The sequence below is a fragment of the Pipra filicauda genome, unplaced genomic scaffold (genome assembly GCF_003945595.2).
Source record: "Pipra filicauda isolate LSUMZ 115617 unplaced genomic scaffold, ASM394559v2 scaffold132_size2486313_pilon, whole genome shotgun sequence".
NCBI lineage: Eukaryota > Metazoa > Chordata > Aves > Passeriformes > Pipridae > Pipra > Pipra filicauda.
The window spans coordinates 1,617,027-1,630,465 of NW_024103796.1; the positions used below are offsets into that span (position 1 = coordinate 1,617,027).

Genomic DNA, 13,439 nt, shown 5'->3' on the forward strand with positions numbered 1-13,439 from the left:
TTGGAAGCAGAGAGAAAACTTATGCTACAAGTGGCAACAGCAGACGGAAGCAGAAACAGAGAGAAAAAGGGAAATTGACTGACACAGGAGGTCTCAAGAGAAGAGAGAGCAAATTCATCAGTGCTTTTTATTCTGACTCTTGATGAGATTTCACAAGTATCACTACTGCCTGTTCAGATAATCAAAAATGAGGTGGGTGTCTTGCTCATGGAGCAAGACAAACTCAACAGCAGAGATCAAAGAGACTCAAGGCAATGCTCATAGCCAGAAATCAGATGCTGTTTTAAGTGAAGTGCTCAACAGAATTAACAGTTTACCTAGTATGCTTGAACCAAGCAGCCCTGTAAACCTCTGAAAAGTAACAGAAGACATGACTCACTGGTAAAAACGTTGTCACACAATTCTTTCTTTCTGTTGATGATGCTCAGCTATCTCTTCAAGATTTTGATCAACTGAGATTCTTCTGTGCAGACCACATTTAAGTTGTGGAGAAACTGCTTCTCAACTCATTGGTATGGCTTCTGTGCTTACCTCGTAATGACCGATGGTATTTAACTTCCTTATCCCATCCTCCATCACCTCTGAGGAACCATCAATATCTAACAATTCTCTTTGCTGCTCCTCAGACACAAGTTCTGCAGTATGACAGCAACAGAAAAAAATTACATTCCAATGGCATTCTCACTGTACAGATGTTTGTAAAGAAAAACACCACCTAATTATTTTTTGACCAGTGACTCCCAACTGAGCTGTTTCTCTCTGTCCTTGTGCCAGGTCACATGGAGGTGGTTTTGCACTCCCACAATACTGAGTCCTTTTCTGAGTGACAGCCTCGGTGGCTTCTATTACTGCGGGCTTTTGATGCTTCACTTTGTGTTGGCCAAGGCAGAGTTTTTGGAGGTTCTTTCACCTAATCTAGCTATTCCACTGCACAAGTGTGCCCTGGTGTTATGGATACACTGAGACTAGAAGAAAGGTTCCACAAGCCACTTCTAAGAGATCACTAAAATGAGCTGTAGATTGACACACATTGACATAGTGCTTGTTAAGGGTGGTCAAGCACTGGTGATGGATATAGACATCAGATATGAAAGCAAATTATGAATACTTGCCAACACAGAATCTGAGAAGGTGAGGAAATATCAACATTTTAAGGAGCAAGTCCGGGAGGTGACAAATGCCAACAATGTAGAGTTTGTTAGATTTCCTACTGGGGCACATGGGAAGTGATATAGTGGCAACTACAGATTTTTATCTGACCATGGGCTCTTAAAAACCCAACAAGGAAAGGCCTGCTGGAATGGCCTTATTTACATCCGTAGATATTGTAGGTAACTTTGAGTCACATGAGAACTATTATATAAACCTAATCTGACTAGAAATAAGCTATATTTGAAGGCTCTTTTGATCGACGGCAACGTAGGCCTGTAGGAAGGAAGGAAGGAAGGAAGGAAGGAAGGAGGTAGGAGGAATAGGTAGGAACTAAAGTACTTGATAATCATGATGTGTCATCTGCTGATGAAATTTAACAACCAGCTGTATTTAGGTGGATGGGCCAGCCACCTTACTTAACTCAGAAAAGGAATATAGAAATTATATATGTTTAATAAATAACATGTGTTTGTTAACTGCAGTGATGAAGTCCTTGCAGAATTGAAGCAGATATAGGTTCAGTGTTCTAACTGGTAGCATAAATGATCTAGTATTTGCCTCAAAATTCCTCATGAAGGCTACATTCTGTTTGAACTCTAAAAGAAATCAAAGGTATGAATCCCTAACATAAAAACTCCACAGACAGACCAGTGAACTCCATGAAAATACAACACAGTGACATTCTCTTACCAAGACCGATTTCATCCAGCTGAAGACCATAGAGAAAGCCATTCTTATTAAAGAAAGCCTGAAGGCTCTTCTCCTTGGCTTGGCCTATGGTGTCGCAGTCCAGAACATTAACCTGAATGGTCTGACAAGCATCTCCACTCTCATTTTCTGGGACTTTTTCAAAGATAATATTCACTGTCTGGGGAAAGAAACACATGTTATTCTGACTTACAGGGAACACCTAGCATGGGAAACCTAAAAATTCCTGACACATTTTCAGCATATAGGAGATTTTCAGCATATTTATTATTAAAGTTATTTCAAATAAAGATTATTTGAAGGAATTACACAATGAAGCATTTAGAATTCTTCATGTTCAAAAAATCAAAGATATATATATATAGCTATATATTTCCAAAAGTGTATTCTGTCTTCTGCTTTTGTGCAAATGTATTTCAGTGAATCACCAAAAAAAGAGAGGAGACAAGGAAAAATTACAATTCATGTTCTAAAAAAAGCAGATCTTTTATGTAAAATGAATGCCTTAACAGGAAAACTGCAAGTGACAGGAGATGTGATAAGGCTGCTGAGTAAGTCATGGTGAGGATGATTGATTTTGAGTGGATAGGAAGTAGTGTTAAAATGCATATTTACACCAGCAGATTATGCTGAGTGCCTTACATCATAAAATATATCCACCTCCCTTGGAGGTGTCAGTGTCTGTCTGTGTGCAGCTGTGTCTCTAGAGGCAGCACAGAAGCAGTGGGAGCAGAAGCAGTGTGAAGAGAAAGCATGTTGCAGCAGGCAGAATTCAAAACGGTCCACATCTGCAGAGCGTGCTGTATTCTACTGGTTATTAGTCCAGGTCAAACACCCATACAACCTGTCCAGTTATATCACCCTGCCCTTTAGCTCACAGCTTCTCTTAGCTGGGACACAACTCATCTGCTAGGCTGCACACTAGCTGAGTACAGGCTACAAGTAAGTGCCAATGAGACTGGGTGACCATCTCTTGGGACTGTTTTTGTCAGGTTGTATTTCTGATCAGGTCAGGCAGATTGATTGCTAGAAGGCAGGGAAAAAGGGATGAGGCACAGAACTGCTAGTGCCGAGCAATAATAGCAAAAATTTCCAGTGCCCCAGCCTGCTCCGTGCAGCAAAATCACTGTTCAGCTACATGGATACAGATGTTCTGCTGGAGATGTTCTGGGACAGAATTAAAACAAGTGTTTTAGGTGCTGGCACTTGACTACAAGTGGCATAGGAAAATAAACATACTTGAACCCTTCTGGCTGTTGGATGTTTCTGGTATAATATTTATGTTAGACTGCAACGAGAGTACTGCAGGTGTGACTCCGTGAAAGAGTGATCATTAAAACAGGAAGCATGTAAAACATTTTTTTATCTGCTGTCACGTGAAGGAAAGAACTTCTGTCCAGGTTGTTGCAGGGACAACTTTTCTCTCTTTTTAGAAAAATGGGTAGTTATTAATAGTTGTAGAATGGTAGTTTCTGCTCATTACCCAGCAAGAATGGAAATTATAACACACTGGGAGTGAAAAAAAGTAGTCCAAGGCGACATAAGTTAAGTTTATGCTACAGAAGCAAAAGGAGTATTAAAACAGGGTTGCAAAATGATGAAGATCAGGATTTACGAAAGACTAGGATGTAACTTAAGTAATAGAAAATAACTTAATCAGGACACCGAGATGTTTAATTGTGAGGAAAATGAGTCCATGGAAAGGACAGACGGAATGGAAGAACAGGATATGTGGGAACAGTGCCTGCAGAAGGAGAAGCAGACTGGATACCATGCCTCAGGTTGGGATTTCATGCGGAAAATTAGTAAAAAATATATTGGCACAGCAATGAGGGAGTCATGCTTGGTTAGGTCCACAGACCAACTGAACAGACAGCAGTCCTGTCCTTGACTTGGATTGCCCTGAGGTCGTGGTCTTGTGGACAGGGACTAACTGTATTTTGTCCTTGGGAAACTCATTTTAATCAGTCTTTGCCTCTTCTAGTCTCTGAAATGACCTTCCTTCGAGGAGTAGCTCCTCGAACTTTAACTGATGTTGATTTTGCTCTACATCCTTGGAAGCATTCCTTCCTTTAGCTGATCCTTTCCTCCTAACATTATTCCTACACTGCAATATTCGTGTTCCTGCTTCTCCTTAATTTTCTATTCCTTTCAGACTATCAGGAGAAACTGTCTATTTGTCTGCTGCCTTTTCAGCTCATGCTCTCACACAGGTTGCACAGGAATGTGCAGCCTCTTCAGTCATTAGCAAGTGAGAATCCTCCCATTCCCACTCAACTCATTGTAGGATGGCAGGACTGTTAAAAGAGAGTACTCATCCTTTATGTAGGTAGAATACAAGTCATTTGTGGACTGCTTAAGTGGAAGTGTCCAAAATGTTAGGATAATAAGAACACTTTACAAGTCAAAGAAGTGGTCAGATGGGAAGGAATATTTAAATGCATAAAAGTCTCTAAAGCACCTGCAACTACTTGTATAGGAACTAGCTTGGACACTAGTTACAAGACAGGAATAACTGTAAAAATCGTATTTGCACTCATGCAGTGACAGAAATAAGATTTGAAGACAGTGTTTACAGATGGCTTTTCAGATTTGTACTTTTCTTGAAAACTAATTTCAAACAATGAATTATTTACTACAGCTATTAATAAACCTAGCAGATAATAAATCAGATGTGGTTTGATGTGATAATATAATATTAAATATATAATATAATTAAAGAAATGCGATAATATAATATTTTCTAAGAAATAAAGAACAATAATCTGGGATATTCAAGGGCTCTTATTCATTACCCTGTTCTCTACTCAGCTATGCCTCTGAACAGATCATATTTCCATTTATCAGAGAGACTGAAAAAAACAAAAAAATCTTTTGATTGGTAAAAGTTAGACAATTTATGTAAAGAGTCAGCACCATGATGTACAGCACAACAAAACTGCCTTAAACCACTCCCCTCTCTCCCAGACTATGAAATACAATAAACAGGAAAAATTAGATTGATTGCATGATCCTTCTGCAGCAGTTACCCATGAAGAAGTTATAGAACAGTTAACCAACTGACACAGAAAATGTTATAGGACTTAAATTTAGGCTAGATGGGCACTACACAAAGGAAGGGTTGTGCTGTAGATGCTGTAGTATATGGCACTCAATTTGTCTCTAATCCAGAAGACTCTCCTGTAGCCAGCATCTGCATTGCTCACTTTCTAGTGAGGGCTTTTGTGTCCTTTTCTGCTGACAAAAATCCCCGTATATCACATGCTTTAGTATCTTCCTTATCTCTCACAAAGTGTGACTAATAATACCACAATCATGATGTCTTATTAGGAAATTGGTTTCTCTGTCTCAGCTTTACTCTTTTACAGGCCTCCCACTTCTTTTAACTCATAAAGCCGTTGAACACTTTAAAGAACCTTCCAGCACATGGCTTAGCTTTCCTTTTAATAAAAGGCTGTTGACTGAACAGGTGAATTAGATCATTTATTCCCATCTAAAAATACAAACACATTTCAGCAAAGAATTCAACAGCCCAAATGCCTTTTTTAAAATAAACAGTGACTACTCAAAAGAATACTGGAGCACCAAGTCTACCATATGAATAAATCTCCCCTGGTTTTCTACAGGAGATATACCACCGAGAACTCCTCCCATGCCAGACTGGCATTGTGTAGCTTTCTATTCAAAATGAAACACTTCAGTGAAATGCTAACACTCAGCTGTGCAGTGCACTCCTTCAGCAGTCATTGAGCAAATTATCTGCCAAGGGGTGCAGCTGCTTGTCTGCCTGTGAGAAAGCAGGCTTGCTTCCTCAGCCTGAGAAAAGGCTCCATGACACATCCAAGTCTCTTTCAAGGCAGTTTTATCTCTCACTACTCAAATATAAGCACAGCATGAAACAGCACAGCTCCTCAGCTCATACTTGACCCATGCTTTTAGAAGCATCTTTCCTTCAATTCCTCCACTTGAGTATGTAGTTCAGCAGCCCATCTCTGTTCAATATCTCACCCTTTCTAGCAGAGAGGGCTAAGAGTAGGGGGCTGGGTGGTCCCAAGGTCTGTGGCCTTTTTAAAAAAGACATGGGGCCCTGCCAAAGAACAGTTGTAATACAATTCAAACCCAACATGTTTCTTAAGTTCTCTTTTTTTCTGGTTACAAATGGCCTGTCCTTCCTTCTTTCTCTATACCTAGGTTCTTTCTCCTTTGTCTGCCAAGAGTTTATCTGTATAGTGGTGTGTTTAGGAGAAGACCTGTGGAGCTCCCCCCGATTTTCAGGAGCCTGTTTGTATCCTGCTTTTATTGGATTGGAATTGAACTCCCAATCCTGAAAGGAGAAATTCTCATGCAGAGCGCCTATACTCCTGTTTGTGCCCTGTCACTGATTTGAGAATTGAACTCCCTAGCAGATGTATCCCTGTGTCTTCAAGTGCCTACACAGCTTAGAAAATTTGGACAGTAAGTGTCTGCAGCTGTGCTTCAGTATCTTTCTATCACCCTCTTCTTGGCTGTATTTTTATGCTTTGTTCTGGACAGATATGTTTTCATTTACTGCTATTGCAGGGCTGGGGAAAGGGGCAAAACAAAATACCAACAAAATACTGTGAGACTCAGAATGTAACTGCAGTTAGCAAATGTGCAAATGCATTTGAAAACTCAGATCAGAATTTATTCCATGCAGAAAATAAAACCTGCAATACCTTAGACAGAAATGTTCTTCCACTGTAAGGTTCCCTGTCTGTATGCTCACAGGTCCTGCATGTCATTACAGTGCATGTGAAGTGGTGTTAGTAAGAGAAAAAAAGCTGACTACTTCCTCTTTAGCCTCCTGTTAGATGTTATTCTTCCAAGAGAAAGCATGCACAGCTGATTTGCTTCCCCAGCCCAGAAAGCTTCACCATTCCACCTAAGTGTCTTTCACAGCACAGTTTTAGATTCCAGCACAAATCTCAGATAAATACGCCAAACAAAACTGTTTCCATGTCCAGCAAGAACTACAGTCCTTGGACTTCATCTCTGCAATTTCACTGCAGGATCCTCTCTCCTTTTCTGATGGTTTTAAAGGGAATGTTAAGCCACTTCTCAGCTAAGAAACTGCTGCACCTTAACTGGGAAAGCTGACTTACTAACTGTATAATAGTATCATCTCCTATTTAAAAGCAGGAATATAAAGTACAAAGGCAGCATACAACATCTGAGAAAGGCTATGTGCTCTCTCACTTCCTCACCCATCTACAGACAGCCTTCCCCAGTGATATCAAGTCCTTCAGACCACTTCCCCTCTTTCTTCTTCTCTGCAGACTGACCACAAGACCCTCTTAGTGACTGCATGCATAGAAGTAGCACGGGGAAAAGTACTTAAGGTTGTTCAGCAGTTTCAGAGTCAGCTATACCCCAAGGGGCTCTCCATTTGAATTCATTCTATAAATAAGAAAAGTCAATCAATTCCACAGGACCAGATGTTTCTGTGCAGTCTACTAGTAACAGGCATATTGGGCTTGCTTGAAAATTGTTGCTCTGTATCACTACTGGGTTTTGTATCCTATGGCTACATATAGGTATATATTTAAACTTACTCTGGATAATGCAGAATGCAGCACACAAACAAGGAACCCAAATATCTTGTATCATGCATTTCTTTTTTAGGTCCCAAACCTTCTTTCCAAATGTGGTAACTTAGCTTCAAGTACCTTCAAATGAAGCTTCTAACAACAGCCTTGTAAGAAGATTTAACTATAACTTTATCAGTTTGAGAATTTTCAGCAGAAAATCACAATTCAGAAATGATTCACAGAAATGCTGCCATTTCAGTGAGTTTCCTACGTGACCCAGTGAGCTAAAACCAATGGATTGCTGACAAGCCAAATTTTCTAGAGTCAGGTAGTCTGCTCCAGTATATAGCATCTTAAGACCTCCAGGTTCTTGCTGCAAAACAGATGGGCAGACCTAGAAGCTTCAGCCCTACTTGAGACTCCAGATATAGGTTCTGAAAATTAATGAATTCTCCTCCAAAGCCACCTGCACTTGCAGTGTCCGTGCCATTGCCGTTGCTGCCTGGCAGTTTCTGTTGCCAGTGTCTGAAGCCCACTTTTCAGTTGCACTTCCCATACTCCTAATTAAGTATGGTAACTCCATCAGGAAGCCAGGAGTTACGAATCAAGGAAGCTATGCAAATGACTGGAAACGCACATTTTAAAGTTCTCAGACCCAAAATCACTCGGAAAATCTGGAGCAAAAAAGTGCTCTGGTTATTCTGAAAACCTTTTTCAGACCTCCTACTCCCAAAGTCACAATTTTACATGCTCCAAAGTGCAATAATCCTGCTATCTCTTCTCATCTCAGTGTCAGAATGACAATCAGCAAGAGAATTCCAGCTTTTAAAGAAGTCTGGGTGTAACTGTAAAATAGAGAGTATTTCTTAGTTGCTTTGAGAAAGGCAAAAAAATCTACAGTAAAGTTCAGAAACTAAGCTAGACTTCCTAGATACCTAGTTTTCAACCAAGCAGGTAAATAAAATCCACCATTCTGTAACCTTGCTAATTTGAAGCTAATTTGGTTCTAATAACATGGAAACTCACAGCAAATTATTGCTGCCTGAAGATTAGCCACAAGTAAACACAACAGAAAAATAAAACCTCTGCATTCCATTATTTCTTTCATTGGTAAAGTGTAATTTAGTTTAAATTCTAAGCATGTTTATATTTTTGTAGTACACTTTAAAATAAGAAGGATTTTTTAATACCCTGAGACTTCACTAAACCTAATCTCTGGCGATTAATGCATGCTGTGAAGTGAGGAGTGAGTGCTATTTGTGAAATATATATAACCAGCTAGTTAAACTCCATTGTGTTCTGTAACTTTGTCAACAATAATAATTTTACTATCTGGGTACTTAACCATCACCTTAGTGACTAAGAACCTTAATTTAGCTTCCTAGAAAGAGAGAAAACATTGTAGTTGTCTATGTTTGGAGGGAACACAAGCTGGCAAACATACCACTGTTTTGAATTCAGACACTTGCCACAGCAGCCAGTCTTCGTTAAGTGTGTACAGGGCTTTGCAAGTTATCGCATCAACAGGTCCTTTGTTTATCCTCTGATTGAGGGTTGTCACTAGCAAATAGAAAGGTTCACCAATTGTCTCCTAGGATGTGAAAAGAAGGCAAGAAACATGTTTATTTTTGTAATCCTTAAATGACCACGAATAACTAGAAAAAAATCAAGTGTAACAAATGATGTTATTTCCTTTTAACTAACTTGTTACCTTGCAATTAGAAAAGAAAATACCTCTGAGCAGATTTGTCTAGTTATTTGTTTAACCTCCATCCTTTGCTTTTCAGTGTAAAAGTCTCATGCAAATAGCAAGGGACAGCTGGAGTGCGTGGCAAGACAGCTCACAGGTCCTTCCTGTGCATAAGCACACTACAGACAAGCTGCTCCTACTCCACCTGGCAGATGCTTTCTAGTTCCACCAAAGAGTGGGTGGGAGGTGAGACATGCACGTGTTCACACACATACTTTAGCTATTTCTTCCATTTTCAGTCCTGTGAGAAAACAAGCTGACAACTAAAATTCCTTTTGAATTGGTGTTTCCCCTTGCTGTCCCTGAATAAACGCCCTGGGACCAAGATGGTGGGACATACACTGGTGTATCAGCAAAAGAGGAAATGAAACCAGGCCTTTTCTCTCCTGCCTAAACCCCAGTCTTCAGGAAAGCACCCAAGAAAGGAAGGGTGTATCTTTGTTTCCACATGACACCATTCCTGCAGCCTGGCTAAGGCATCTCACTAGCACAGCTCTGTAAAGATGACTGGTGTACCGAAAACGTATCACTGACAGTTCCTTGGCACTCTCCTGGGGCTTTAGGAAACAGGTGTGAGCTGCTGAGCATCAAACAATTCTGCTGCTGTATGAATGCAAGGACTGATGAGAGTGATACCATCAGTGCGATATCATCACATTGATAAGAGAGACAGGAAGCGTAACCAAGCTCTGAAACCAAGAACAAAGTGCTACCAAGTGGACTTGAATAAACAAACAGTAAAATGAAACAAAATGCTTATTTTGTTTCTATTTGAAGTCATTTAGTTGTTGAAATTTGCAGTGGTGCTTGGAGGTTGAAAAGTTCGGAAAGAATTCTAGTTTTCTAAAGGACGGTATTCCTTCAATGTCCATTACATAGTAGCTTTCCAACAACTTGCATAGAAAGGTACCACTGCATTTTAACAAGTGTGTCAGTCAGTCTTTTAGTTTGATCACTGAGCTGAAATAATGTCTGACATGAAAAAAGGATATGCTAGATTACAAAATTACCCAAATCTTGGCCAAAAAAATGACATGATCATTGCGTGGAGATGACCATGTCATACTCTTTTCCTGCATCCTACTGATGACAACCAGCTGAGTCACCTAAAACTAGAAGAGTGCACACCAGTAATGTTATATGTTAGAGTAAATGCTTTAAACTGATCCCTCAAACAGTTCCTATGGAAAAAATCAATTAAAGAAATTCTTCATATCTCTTATGTAGCGAAAAGATGTACACTACCCGGAGAAATCCAGAAAGGCAAACAGACATCCAGTTTGTCAGCAATTTTTCTACCACAGATTCGGTTCGTCTGAGCAGGAGCTTAGGCTGTACATTGCTTGATTGCTCCATCAAGTCCCTTGTCAACACTTCCAAAATATGGGTCAGATAACCTAGCTTAGTTTGTAATGCAATAGTCAAGAAGGATGCAAACAAGCACCTGTTAAAAAAAAAAAAAAAAAAGCTGTAATTTTAGAGTATCTATTCCCAGTCAGATTTAATAAATGAAACACACTTTAGTGCAGTTCATATCCTATGTTTTCCCTCCTCAGGCACAGAAATTGTCCACTGTTCTCTACAAAAATATAAAAAATGCAAGTCCATCTGCTCTTGTGATTATTTTTTAAACACAGAATTTGTGCCTCTAAATTTAATTCTGCAGAACAACACCTGCTTCAGTGACAGAACATTTCTAAACTGTAGAACTGTTGATCTAACTGCAGGAAGTGTTTACAGTTTTGAAGTGATATTTCCTGCTCCTCTGCCTCTGTTTACATGTACAAATATTCCACTTTCTCTTTAATGGCTTGTTTTAATGGTAATGTTTTTTCTTCCTCAGTGTGTGCAGATGGAGAAAAAGGAAAAATGCTCTGGAGTACTGCAAACTTGTTTTGCAAGTAGTAGAAATTACATTTGTGTGCTATAATCCATGTTGTTTTTTCTGGCTAATTCTTTGTCTTGAAGATGATAAGCATAATCATACTATACCTGTCTTTCACAGAGAAATTTTTCTGCTTTTCAAGGGTGTGAATGAGAGTAACAAGAAAGTTCTTGTTACAAATTAAAGCATGCAACATGTTGAAGCTTTCATCCTTGCTCGTTTGGTCTCTGCTCTGGAATAGTTAAACAAAAATAAGCAAACTGTAGATTTGCTATGATGGATTCTTAATGCTCAGAAAAATGGTAAGAAACATATGGGATAAGATCCTGGCCTCATTCAAATCAGTGGGAATTTTGTTTTATTTCACAGGTCTCAGGAGTTTACCGAAGATGCATTTGCATTTGTGTACAACACAGAGTACACACATATAGAGCATACATTTACCGCCAAATATACAAAGTAGTACCAATAGTGCCAATAGTTAAGTTTGCCTGCCATTTCTCATTACTAGATTCTGTTTATTTTATTTAAATAAGTCATAATATACATTGGGTAACAGCATCTTAAATTTCAAATTCTTTTTATATATAAATCCATGTAAGCCTCCTCAAGGAGGGTAGGGAACATACTGAAAATGTAAGCTCATGTGTTCTAGGACAACACTGAGAGAAGGGATACAATTGCTCTTGAAAAAAAAATTACTAATTAAGGCATATCACACTACACAACTTACCTGTGGCAATTCTTCACTGAAGATGGATGCAAAGCCTCCTGACTAAAATATAAGGGGATATTTATCATTCTTAAGTATACCAGAAGTTTCTAACACATGTATGTTAAACACACCAAGCATGTTCCTGATACTACTTGAAATAAAACAATGGAAATGCCAGATTCTAAAGCAGAGACAATATAAAAACTCTACCCAGTAACTTCTGTAAAAGTGTGGCCAAAGTTCACTGAAAAGTAAACTCTCAAAGATGACTTGGTATTGACTTCAGCGTTCTTGAATGTGTTACTTGATGTTGCTGAGCTGCACTAGCACAGCAGTCAACTAATGCTCCACAGGAAGAGCTGTTTATTATCCTCATCCTCAAATGTGCTTGTGTGCAATGGGTGCTGCAGGCTGCATCCTTCTTGGATGGCAATGATAGCCTTTGGTATACACAGTTTCCATAACAGAGTGACACTTGAGCTCATCTGCCTCTATTAATTTCAAGGCACTTTATGAATGCTCACTAATGAACTCTCCAGGAGGTCCATGCTGTCAGTCTCCAGAGAGGCACAGGTGCCACCACACATCCAGTCCTAGCAGAAGCCTTCACACAAAAGGAAGCCCCCAGTTCTCAAATACCTTGTCAATGCCTCTTGAGCACTAAATTTACACTAGTAACAATTACTGTCACCTGCTTTATCTGTGATGCTGGCTGCCCCTAGTTTCCTTACAGAATCACAGAATGGTTTGGGTTAGAAGGGACCTTAATGTTCATCTAGTTCCAACCCCACTACCACGGGCAGGGACAATTTCCACTGGACCAGGCTGCTTAAATCCCCATCCAACCTGGCCTTAAACACTTCCAGGGATAGGACATCTACAACAGCTCTGGGCAACCAGTTCCAATCTCTCATCACACCTATCATAAAATATTTCTTCCTTATGTCCAATTTAAATTTATCCTCTTTCAGTTTGAAACCATTGCCCCTTGTGCTGTCACTAGAAGCCCTGCTAAAAGTCTGTTTCTATCTCTCTTATAAGCCTCCTTTTTATTGAAAGGCTGCAATGAGGTCTCCCCAGAGCCTTCCTGAACAACCCCAACTCACTCGGACTTTCTTCATAGGAGAGGTGTCCCAACCTTCTGACCATTTTCATGGCCCTCCTCTGGACCCACTCTAAGAGGTACAAGTCTTTCTTGTGCTGGGGACCCCAGAACTGGCGACAGTACTCCAGGTGGGGTCTCACAGGGGCAGAGAGGAAGAATCACCTCCCTTGACCACTGGTCCCACTTCTTTCTGATGCAGCTCAGGGTACAACTGACTTTCTGGGCTATGAGCGCACATTGCCATCTCACATCTAATTTTTCATCCCTATATGTGATTTTTCATCCCTCCCTTTCTTCATTCCTTATGTTCTCTTCTCCCCTACCATACTCTTCTTCCTCTTTCTCCACTGGCTATTCCAATTTTTCCAGAACTTCTTCAGCAACCCATACACCCATTACCAATAAAACACACACACTGAAAAAACCAGAACCACATTAATGGTTAAAAATGCTTGTGAACATGGAACAAGCACGTAGCATTAAACCCAAAAATGTGTGAAATTTAGGGAAAACAGAAATAATACTACAAATTTAACAAGTAAAGGAAAAGACAGGCTAAACAGCAAGAACATTAG

General features: G+C 39.7%; 1 protein-coding gene across 1 annotated transcript in view; it reads right to left on the minus strand.

Moving 5' to 3' along the window:
* The window catches only part of PLXNC1 (plexin C1), a 70,270-nt gene that overhangs the window by 14,695 nt on the left and 42,136 nt on the right, over positions 1 to 13,439 (minus strand). The window contains exons 18-23 of the mRNA XM_027732266.2: positions 11,778 to 11,819; positions 11,152 to 11,276; positions 10,405 to 10,603; positions 8,854 to 9,000; positions 1,843 to 2,020; positions 532 to 635 (exon numbers count right to left, since the gene is read on the minus strand). Coding sequence (XP_027588067.2) covers positions 532 to 635; positions 1,843 to 2,020; positions 8,854 to 9,000; positions 10,405 to 10,603; positions 11,152 to 11,276; positions 11,778 to 11,819 — 795 coding nt within the window. The remainder of the gene's footprint in view (positions 1 to 531; positions 636 to 1,842; positions 2,021 to 8,853; positions 9,001 to 10,404; positions 10,604 to 11,151; positions 11,277 to 11,777; positions 11,820 to 13,439) is intronic.